Below are 11,491 nucleotides of genomic sequence, written 5' to 3' on the forward strand. Positions count from 1 at the left end.
TCCTGGGCTGGAATACCTGTTCACAGGCGCCAGAAGTTGGTTGACTCCATGCAACACAGTTGTTAAGCAGTTCTCAGAAACAGTGGTTATACAACTAAATATTCGTTTAGTGATTCACAGGAATGCTAATTCCTAAATATTTTTCAGTTCATAAAGTGAATATTTGAGTTTATAAAGAAAAATGCAGACATTGCTATTTTTTTGAACAGCCCAACATTCATTTTTCTTCATTTCCTGTTAAGTAATTGGAAAATGTATACATTTTTCTTCATGTTTTGATTTAGAATAGAGTGTGCAGCGTTCCCAGTGCCTGGAAATAAAAACAATTTAAGGATTCCGAGCTTTACTCGTGCTTTTAAATGCACTATTATCTGCATACACAACAGTGTGAGCGTGACAATAGATGAGTGAGAGTGTGTGTGTGTGTGTGTGATTAAATAAAAGCCTGGGGAAAGTTACAAGACCAATGACTTGTCCCGGCTTTCACAAGCTACAATTTAAACCTTATCAACACCAGAGCAGATAACCTACAGTATTATAAATTATGAACAAAATGTGATTTTTTTTTTTTAATATTTATTTTAATGTGGTAGATTTCTATGGATAATCAAAAAGCATCCTCCTTAACCCCAAATCGAGGGCATGTTTCAAACATCACATCAATGCAGTGTGTAGTTTAACAATAATAATAAACAACAGACAGAAAATGTTCCCTTGGCAGTATGCTAGATATTTTTTTAGCACTTCAGTAACATCTGAAGCAAGTGCAATTTTTAAGGAAATGCAGAAGTTCATCCTTAGTGCCTCATATCCATCAATTTATTTTTTTTTTGCAGCTATAGACATCCTACTAAAAGAAAACCTTGAAAGAAAATAAATTAAATTGAAGCCCATACACCACAGAGAAAATGGTAACAAAATATGTGTGCTGCAGCTTTAAGAAAGACTTTAAGAGAGAGTTTTCACTGACACTCATTACATAAAGCAAGGCTTAATGTAACCCTGAACTTTTAAACGCTTACATAAATTCTGCTTTATATCCAAAACCTCTGTGTCAAGTTTCTCTTGACTGGGCACATTCTGGTTGTTTTTCATGACAACAATATTCATATTTTACTAATTTAGCAAAGTCAGGCTGCAGGACAACTTTCTTTAAGGCGCCTTTTTCCACAAAAAACATTTATTTCTAGACTAGGTATTAATTAATTAGTCCACAAACTATTGTTAAAATAATGGAACAAAGCAGTGTAACAATGCTGTGAGCATGATCAGGTCTACAGTATACAGGACAAAGGACAAAAATGACATGTCATAGTCCACTCTGGATTGCAAAACATGAAATACTTGCTGTTTATTTCCAACGGTCTTCGACAGCAATTGTTCGTCCAGCACATCTGTATCTGTATCATCGCTCAAGACCTCCTTACTCTCTCAAATCCCTTTTTTTTTTGGCTCTCAGAGGAAGTCTTTTGACAGTGCTATTCCAAAGTTGGGTGCAGCCATAAGGATAGCAATGGTACAGATGATGTTGAAAACACTGAATCCAACCAGGCACAGCCGATCGATGACAGCTGCAGCAAACTGCCACTGCTCTGCCAAGCTCAGCTGACGGTCCTGCTCACGAACACGTTCAACTAAGAACTGCACCTCTGCCAGAAGAGCCTGCAGCTGGTTGTCCACTGCCACAGATCGAATCATCCCACTGTGGGCATGCATCACAGTTGATCTCCCAGACCCGGTCTCTAAACCGCAGGCCCCGGAAGCTGTTGATTGGTCAGGGTCCAGGCATGCTGGAAGTTCTTGTGGGGAGTTCACAAACTTAGAAGATTGGTGGTTGTGATGAATTGGGGCATTTCCAACTGGTCCCCCTACTGTTGCTGCTCCCTCTCCTTCTCCTAGTCCACTGTTACCCCTACCATGACTGGTGGTTCTGCTTCTCTGGACTGGTTCCAGCTCTGCTGTGGTCTGGAAGGTCTGGAAGCCCATGTAAGGCAAATGACCATTAGGCTGGGGCTGTGGGTTGGGATCTCTGTTTATGGGATTAGGGAGGATAACAGCCTGAGAATTTGGCCGGTGAGGCAGTGGGTGTGGCAAAGGGAGGTTGAGCTGTGCCAGGCTGGCTTGCAGGGAGTTCAGGCTTTGTGGGAGGATGGAGGGCACTGGAGTGGGGATGGTGGTGGTGGTAGTGGTTGTGGTTGGAGAGGACAGGGTCTTGCTTTGAGAGTCCGCCTGACTGTTGGAAAGAGTAGGCTCCACTCCCTCCCCTGGTCGCTTCATCCGCAGAAACCAGGGAACCCACTGCAGCAAAACTAGATTCACCTGAAAGTCAAGTACACAAATACAAATCAGAGAATGAAAGGACATGGAGTCACATTTTAACACATAAACATACTTCAGATATGTATTGTAAAATGATTATATCTCACTCACTGCTGTAACTTACCCAGCGTGGCATGTGACCACTGTCAGGGTTATGGTGATGGAACTGGAGGACAATGACTGTGGCTACCACTGACATCCCAACTATCACCATGGTGCTGGCAAAATACTGACCTGAAACACACATGAGGCTGTGCCAACAATCTGTTTGCTATATGAACAGTGGGAGTAGCCCCAAAACCACCAACACTGACACACAGATGCACATGCAATCGAAAGAAAAAAAGCTGACCTATCAGTGGTACCGAGTCTGAAGTGGCAGGCATAATCTCTGCAACCATCAGCATGAAGACAGTCAGAGAAAGCAGAACTGTGATGCCTGGAGGCACACACAAGACACCAGGGAGTCGTGGGTTGCAAAGAAAAAACAAAAAAGACAGTGAACCCTTAAGAGAAGAAAGTACATGAGTACACGTAGTAGAACAGTATATTTGGTATGCTGCACTTGACTTCTCGCCATAATCATCTGTCTTACTGACACTCCCAGGAAAACTTATTCGATTTTAGCTTTTTTCATCTTCCCTCCCGCCTTTTCTTTCTTTGTCTCTCCTTCCTTCTATGTCATCCCTCCTGACACTGTGCAAAGGGTCTGACTGAAAGTTTTCCAATAATGTTAACAGAGAAAGATTGTTGGAGAAAGACTGGTGTGAAATAAGCCATTGTTTTCTCAGGAAGGGTGAGGAATAATATGCAGCTAGAGAATATATTTTATCTTTGAAGCAGATGCACCATTTGTTTTCATTATCTCTCTTGCATATTGTCACACCAGGCCTTGTCCCTGCTCCCATGCTCTTGGATTATTCCTCACCCAGGCTGATTTTCTCCCCAGAGTTGGCAGGCAGCAGGAAGACCAGCAGGGTCATGGAGGAGAGGAGCACACAGGGGATGAGGAGGTTGAGAGCGTAGAACAGGGTTCTTCTTCGTAAAGTCACCACAAAAGTAACGTCGGGGTACGGCTCTGCACAGCAGTCATAGAAAACCTCATTGCGATCTCCTGGGACCTCTGACAAAATGATGAAACAGAGAGATACACAAAATATGTGAGTGGTGAGAAAGCAGGGAAGCAAAAAATAAGGAATATCATAAAATCAATACAGCTAATGAAATATATTTTGTTGCATCCGCTGAATATTTTTGACTGTGTGTGGGAAAAGCATTTTCAGTCCAGTCCTTATACCTGACCATTTTCAGAGGAATGCCTTTTTTGCGTGTTTAAGTCACACAATACTGACCAATGAATCATTCAAGCATAAAAAGGCACCTAACTCAAGGGATGAACCAGTGCTGTGTCTATCATTAACAAAGTACCATCAGATTTTGATCCACCATGTAATACCATCTGGAAAGCGTCTGACTGATAACAACTTAATTTTTCAGCTTGACAATGATCCCAAACACACTGCCAATGCAGTAAAAGCATACCTCGATAGAAAAACGCACAGTGAAACACTATCAGTCATCAGTTCAGTTTTTGCCTTGTATACTGTATTCCTATATATGTTTGCACAAATTTCAATAAATCACTAAAACCTTTTTCCATTTTCCTAGAAATTTTTTTTTCTAGGAAAATATATATACGATGCAGTATATGTATAAAAACAGAAAAGCATCATAGCAAAAAAGCATTAGTGCTCTTCAGATTCTATGGCTACAATTCCATGGCAACAAACCAGATGTAAATATATAGTACTAAAAAAAAAAAGGAACACTTTGAAAACACATCTAATCTAAATGTGGGAAAGAGTCATGCTGGATATCTACAGTATACTGATATGGACTGGATAATGTGTTAGGAACAAAAGGATTCCACATTGATGAAAATGATCAACCAACAGAGGGCTGAATTCAAAGACAGCCCGAAAATCAAAATGAAATAATCATGCAGCAGGCTAGTCCGTTTTGCTGAAATTTAATTGGAGCAACTCAAAATGGCGCATGTATGGCCCCAGACCCTTTCCCATCTGTCACGTGTGCTCAGGGTGAACCTGAGCACAGCGCACCAGTGGTGGACCTGCCAATTCTGGGAGTCTATGGCAAATGCCAGTCAGGCTCTACGGTGCCAGGCAGTGAGCACAGGGCCATTAAAGGGCTTTAGGTCACCCTCAAGAAGTCTGTTTCTGATTTTTTTTAGTCAGAGACATTCACACCAGTGGCCTGCTTTTTGTAGCTCTGGCAGTGCTCGTCTTGTTCCTCCTTACACAAAGCAGCAGATCCTGGTCTTGCTTATGGGTTGAGGACCTTCTACGACCTTGTCTAGCTCTCCTAGAGTAACTGCCTGTCTCCTGGAATCTCCACCATGCTCTTAAGACTGCTGGGAGACACAGCAAACCTTCGTATTGATGTGTCCATCCTGGAGATGTTGGACCACCTGTGCAACCTCTGTAGGGTCCAAGTATTGTTTCATGCCACCAGCAGTGACACTGATCCTAGCCAAATGCAAAACTAGTGAAAAAACAGTCAGATAGGATGAGGAGGGAAAAATGTCAGTGGCCTCCATCTGTAAAACCATTCCTGTTTTGGTTGTTGCCACATTGTTGCCCCTCTAGTGCACCTGTTGTTAATTTCATCAACAACAAAGAATCCCAAACAACCCCCTCTACTACTTAACTGGCCAGATCAATATCCTAGAAGTTTAATTAACTTGATCCTATACTCTGATTATAAAGTGTGCCTTTGATTTTTAGAGCAATATATATGATATACATTAGTAATTTAAGTCTTTACAGTTGCAGTACTGCATGGTGTTAATGTAAGCACAGTTACTAAGCAACACGGTCTGTCATCCAGGCTTTTGACAGCTGATCCTACCCAGTAGGTCCCACTCTCCATTGGGCATGTATCCTGATACATCTGCCTCCTTCATCTGGATGTCCAGCAGCCAGCCATCAAATGTCCATGAGCCAAACTTCAGCTCGCAGCGCTGGATGTCAAATGGAAACCATCTCACATCGACATTGCATGTGCTGATAAATATTCCTTGAAATGCATAAATAACAGGGAAAAGCAAGTAAATGCTGGATAATAAAATGGATGTTGCTTGGTGGGGTAGCCATGTGGAAATAAGGGAAGATGAAAATATTTGATTGCAGTAAACATTTTCTGAATTAAAACGCTGCAGCATGAGTAATAGTGCATTTATGCATAATGATTAACAACTGTTTGGCTTAAAGGAAAAATCTGTGATAAAACGTACCTGGAGGCAAATACTCACAGAAGCCACTGGAGTTGACCTTCACATTGGTCTTAAAGGTCGCATCAAACTTATCATGAGCGCTGAAGAGCAATAAAACAGTGGCAGGTCAGAGATGAGCAGCAGCACTGGTTGCACACACATGCATTTGTATGTCACACACCTGTTGTACAGCAGTATGTCAGGTGTCCAGACCTGGTCGGGGGTAAAACGAAGGTTCTTAACTCCAGGATACTCTGATTGGTTCCACTGAAGGTAGTAGTCATACCACTGCTGGGAGACACAATCACAAATGTATGAACGGAGAATGCTAAAAACACTGTAAACAAATACATAAAGACATAAGGAAGACACACATTGGCATTATGATTTCCATATTGTAATTTTACTGAGGTTTGTTTTTCCTATAAACAAGCAACTTATCCTTTACTGTATGTCTCTCGTCTTTTACAGTTACACTTCTGAAAATTTCATCCCTGTGGAAAAGATTTGTGTGTGTGTGTGTGTGGGGGGGGGGGGGGTATTCCTTATCTAAGCAGAAGATGGTAAAGTCCTCTGAGGCAAAATTGTGATTTGGGTTATAAAAAATAAAGCTGACGTGAGATAAACAGCTTAGTCGTTTGGCCCAGATTCGCCCAATTCTCAAGCTACTCATAATAAGGTCATGCTTGGGGCTTGGGGCTGAAGGAAGAACCTGTTCCCCTGCTGAGGTGCATATGTACTGAAACCCAACCCATCTGGGATGATACTGTGCATCTGCAATGGGCTTGGGCAGACACAGATCAATACTACATCAGTGTTGTCCATTATACTCACCATCTGCAGCCAGGCGTTTGTGGTGAGCAGCTGGTTCTTTTCATCCTTGCATGGCAGAAAGCAAACGAGAGAATAAATGATTTTGTGATTTAAAGGACAAGTTCACATGTTTCAAAAATGTCTGAAAACAATACACTGACTTTATATTTAAATAATTGCCAGTTGTTGCAATTGTGCCCTGTTTCTTATGCAGTTCTAAAAATCCACACTCTCCTTTAAGGGTAAAAATATACTTTTAAGATATTTAATACAGGACAGGAAATCATGTGGATAGCTACCAAAGTAGAAAATTTTATATTATCCAAGTAATTTGTAAGTTTCCTCTTTCTGTGACTGTCCCTACACTACTGTTAATCAAGAACATGCTGTAAGGAGAAACAGAATAAAAATGTGTGAAATAAAATTTGCATAAATGAAAGGCTGAGGATTTGTGCCCCAATCTCAAAAGAAATGGAACTTTTGATGAGAAAATGAAAAAAAAAAAAAAAATCACATTAAAAGACAGTCTTGAAGAAAATCTGAACCTGAATCTGACTGCATTTCTTGTTTGATTGTAATGTATAATTGGGATTATGGCGCGTTTGTGCCACACATACCACATCCATGACCTGCATTAGAGTAAAAGAGAACTGAACAGTGAGAGTGTGGGAGTCGTTGGCCACCGGTCTCTCCATGGGGTTGTAGTCCCGCAGCAGCTCTTTGAGCAGAAAGCGTTGGTAAGGACCCTGCACTGATACTGAACACGGGAGGGGAGGAAGGTTTAAATGAGGGGAGAAGGGCAGAGAGAAAACTGGGCAAAACCAATTCAGACAGAAGAGCACGAGGTAAAAGTGACAGACAAAAACTAAAGCTGTGTCAAAGAAGACGGGGAGCAAGCACTTTAGAAAAACGGTGCGATTACAATGATAGAGTTTGGCAAAGAGTGCCATAGAAATTATATAGGCGGATAGAAGTGAAGAAGAAGAGGCACACTAACAGCGGGGCAGATGACAAGCACCAGTGCAGGTGAAATGGAGCACAAAGCTATATGAGAGGATGTAAGAAGATAACATAGGAGACAAAGAGAAAAGGGTGGGAGAGCAGAGAGAAAAACCCTTCTCTTCCTAATCACTTACGTTGCTGATTGATCACCAGCATACTGTCAGAGTCTTTCTGCTGTTGTAAAAATGTCAGTTTTATTTCATGCGGAAAATACTGAGGCCATTAAACACTGAGACACCCAGGACAGACACACACACACACAGCACTCACAGCGATGAGAGAAGGCAACTTTGTCTGTTCACCCTATAACTCCGCCAAAGGCTTCGATTCCTTCTCCACAGGCCAGTGCCTTTGATTTGGATCATTGGTGGTTGCAGGAGGTCCATCGAGTAAGTTATAAACAGCTACTTTATGCTTACAATGGTCTCACACTGCCTTGTCTGCTGGCCAACTTTTCAAAGCACATACATTAAAAGTGCTTCAGTAAATGGTGTAGATTAATGCACTCACTGCACGGTGACTAATATTCACTAACTAGACCATAATTAATATCAGTGTGACTCCACAAACGTATGCCATCAGTCAGATTAATAGTCCATTAGAGTCCATTGCACATTTATACATATTATCTATCAGTCAGCATCTACAAAATGTAAACCTCAGCTCCTGGATCTGCAGTGGAGATGATCACACATCGTGGTGTTGCTGGCTCATCATAAAAATAAATCTATTTTTCTGTATGGCTGTACAGAAGTGGGCACGCTCTTTGTCTAAGTCAGCTGCTTTGTCCCCAGTTATTACGATCGGCACTGATGTCCTTACATGCAACAGCACATACAGAATAGCAAACACACACTTGTTCGAGCACAGTCTCGCTCAAAGCGCAGTGAAAGTCACTCACCCTGGAGCAGAGTCGCAAGTATCACCAGCCACAGAGCCACAGCTTGCCTCATTCTGCATTCCTCAGTATCGGCAGAGAAAGAGTGGCAGAAGGAGAAATAGAGAAAGAAGATGAAATAAGTAAAGTGAGGAAAAATGGGGATCTGAAGAGAAAGAGATGCTGTAGAAAAGAAGTGGAGAGAGCTTAATATCAGCAGCGGCAGAACAGGGAAACGAGGAGAAAGGGGGAGGACGAGAGAGACTGAGAGACAGAGTGGGTGAGAAATGCAGTGAAATGACTAGTCCTCTAAAGAGGGAGAAAGCTGTTTGTTAGAGTCAGTCAGGTTCGGAGAGATGGGTATACCCTGGCCTGTGCCCAAACTCATCATCCACACCTCCCTGCTCAATATTTCCTGCAGACTTTGTGATACGCAGTTATCTGTGACTACATGTCAGTCATCCTCAATCACTTTATGATGGACTCATTCACAGTTTTTCTGGGTTGGTGTACACCGAGAACAGTTTTATATGTTGAAGGGCTATAATATGGACAGCCATCTGAGTAATGGGGGTTTTAGTAGCTATAATCCAGTTGACTTTAACAGTTACTAAATCAGCTGAAATCGCATGAAACATTTGTTAAATATATTTTTGCACTTTGTAATTTACACCAGGAAATATTTAAAAGCTATCTTGCTTTTGAACTAGTCAGATTTGACACTAGAGTAATACTGACACCCAATGGCTGTGTCAGTAAAATGCAGGTTTCTTTTCATGAACAGTGCTGTGAAAAAGTATTTTCCCCTTTCCTGACTTTCTAGGTTTTGGGATATTTGTCACCCCCTGGAAAAGGGTAACGAACCCATTTCTATGGCTCTTGGACTCTTTGTTAAGGACATTGTAAACGAAGTAAAAAATTTGACATAATTTGAGATGTGATGATCTGAGTAACTGCATGCCCTAGGCAAACAAAATTAAATAGACCTCATACAATATAACATTTATTTATCAAAATTCAATCAAGAAATTCAGAGGGATGTAGATTTTATAACCAACTTCACAAAGTTTTACAAATGTTCAATATACAGTGGTATGCAAAAGTTTGGGCACCCCCGATAAATTTCATGATTTTCCTTTATAAATCATTGGTTGTTTGGATCAGCAATTTCAGTTAAATCTATCATATAGCAGATGAACACAGTGATATTTGAGAAGTGAAATGGAGTTTATAGGATTTACAGAAAGTGTGCAATAATTCTTTTAACAAAATTAGGCAGGTGCATAAGTTTGGGCACTCCAGCAGAAAAAAGACATCAATATTTAGTAGATCCTCCTTTTGCAGAAATAACAGTCTGGTGGCTCAACGCTTCCTATAGCTTCCAATGAGAGTCTGGATTCTGGTTGAAGGTATTTTGGACCATTCTTCTTTACAAAACATCTCCAGTTCAGTCGGGTTTGATGGTTTCCAAGCATGGACAGCCCGCTTTAAATCACACCACAGATTTTCAATAATATTCAGGTCTGGGGACTGAGATGGCCATTCTGAACGTTGTACTTGTTCCTCTGCATGAATGCCTTAGTAGATTTTGAGCAGTGTTTAGGGTTGTTGTCTTGTTGAAGTATCCAGCCCTTTGTCACTGATTCTTGAACATTGTTCTCAAGAATCTGCTGATATTGACTGGAATCCATGTGACCCTCAACTTTAACAAGATTCCCAGTACCTGCACTGGCCACACAGCCCCACAGCATGATGGAACCGCCAACAAATTACTGTGGGTACCAAGTGTTTGTCTTGGAATGCTGTTTTCTTTCCGCCATGCATACCGCCCCTTGTTATGTCCAAATAACTCAATTTTAGTTTAATGACTGTTCTCACCATCCTTCGCCTCTGCCTATATGAGATTTTTCTTGCCCTGCCACTTCGGGCCTTAACTAGAACTGTGCCTGTGGTCTTCCATTTCCTCACTATGTTCCTCACAGTGGAAACTGACGGCTGAAATCTCTGAGATAGCTTTTTGGATGTTTTCGGGTCATTTGAGAGTTGTTTTGAGGTTCCCATGTTGCCACTCTTCAGAGAAGATGCAAAGAGGAGAAACACTTGCAAGTGGCCACCTTAACCCTTTCTCATAATTGGATTCACCTGTGTATGTAGGTCAAGGGTCAGTGAGCTTACAAAACAAATTTTGTGTTCCAATAACTAGTGCTAAAGGTATTCAAATCAATAAAATGACAAGGGTGCCCAAACTTATGCACCTGCCTAATTTTGTTTAAATAATTATTGCACACTTTCTGTAAATCCTATAAACCTCATTTCACTTCTCAAATATCACTGTGTTCGTCTGCTCTGTTATGCTCTTCAGTGCCATGTGCCAACACAGTGCAGAGCAGCTACCTAAACTCTGCTCCCAGTGAGGTTGATTATCTCGTCAATAGTTTTACATCCTCACTGCGTATAACTTTGGATACTGTGGCTCCTCTGAAAAGGAAAGCTTCAAATCAGAAGTGCCTGACTCCGTGGTATAATTCACAAACGCACAGCTTAAAGCAGATAACCTGAAAGCTGGAGAGGGAATGGCGTCTCACTAAATTAGAAGATGCTCATTTAGCCTGGAAAAAGAGTTTGTTGCTCTATAAAAAAGCCCTCCGTAAAGCTAGGACATCTTACTATTCATCATTAATTGAAGAAAATAAGAACAACCCCAGGTTTCTTTTCAGCACTGTAGCCAGGCTGACAAAGAGTCAGAGCTCTGTAGAGCCGAGTATTCCTTTCACGTTAACTAGTAGTGACTTCATGGATTTCTTTACAAATAAAATTTTAGACATTAGAGAAAAAATTATTCATAACCATCTCAAAGATTATTCTTCATGTTCGGCTGCTTTCAGCACTGCTGGTATTTGTTTAGACTCTTTTGCTCCAGTTGATCTTTCTGAGTTAACTTCAATAGTTACTTCCTCCAAACCAGCAACATGTTTATTAGATCCCATTCCTATTAGACTGTTCAAAGAAGTCTTTCCAATTATTGATGCTTCAATCTTAAAAATGATCAATCAGTCTTTATTAGTTGGCTATGTACCACAGACCTTCAAGGTGGCTGTAATTAAACCTCTGCTTAAAAAGCCAACACTTGACCCAGCTGCCTTAGCTAATTATAGGCCAATCTCCAACCTTCCTTTTCTCTCAAAGAT

At 41.2% G+C, this 11,491-nt stretch overlaps 1 protein-coding gene across 1 annotated transcript; it reads right to left on the reverse strand.

The window, feature by feature from the left end:
- Window positions 1-1,214: 1,214 nt before the first annotated feature.
- LOC115793913 (CHRNA7-FAM7A fusion protein-like) lies at window positions 1,215-6,500 on the reverse strand. Its single transcript, XM_030749100.1, has 8 exons — window positions 6,446-6,500; window positions 5,793-5,902; window positions 5,633-5,712; window positions 5,248-5,415; window positions 3,248-3,442; window positions 2,672-2,758; window positions 2,444-2,553; window positions 1,215-2,319 (listed from the first exon to the last, which is right to left on the reverse strand). The coding sequence occupies exons 1-8, from the start codon at window positions 6,446-6,448 to the stop codon at window positions 1,456-1,458; spliced, it is 1,617 nt and encodes a 538-aa protein (XP_030604960.1). The 5' UTR covers window positions 6,449-6,500; the 3' UTR covers window positions 1,215-1,455.
- Between the last annotated feature and the right edge of the window lie 4,991 nt (window positions 6,501-11,491).

Source organism: Archocentrus centrarchus, chromosome 16 (genome assembly GCF_007364275.1).
Source record: "Archocentrus centrarchus isolate MPI-CPG fArcCen1 chromosome 16, fArcCen1, whole genome shotgun sequence".
Taxonomy (NCBI): Eukaryota; Metazoa; Chordata; class Actinopteri; order Cichliformes; family Cichlidae; genus Archocentrus; species Archocentrus centrarchus.

Bases quoted from the DNA above. Each gene is read 5' to 3' on its own strand.
- LOC115793913 (XM_030749100.1), bottom strand. The intron at 2,759-3,247 runs GTGAGGAATAAT...GTGTGCCTCCAG, and splicing joins TGGGGAGAAAATCAGCCTGG to GCATCACAGTTCTGCTTTCT. The intron at 2,554-2,671 runs GTCAGCTTTTTT...TGTGTGTTTCAG, and splicing joins AGACTCGGTACCACTGATAG to GTCAGTATTTTGCCAGCACC.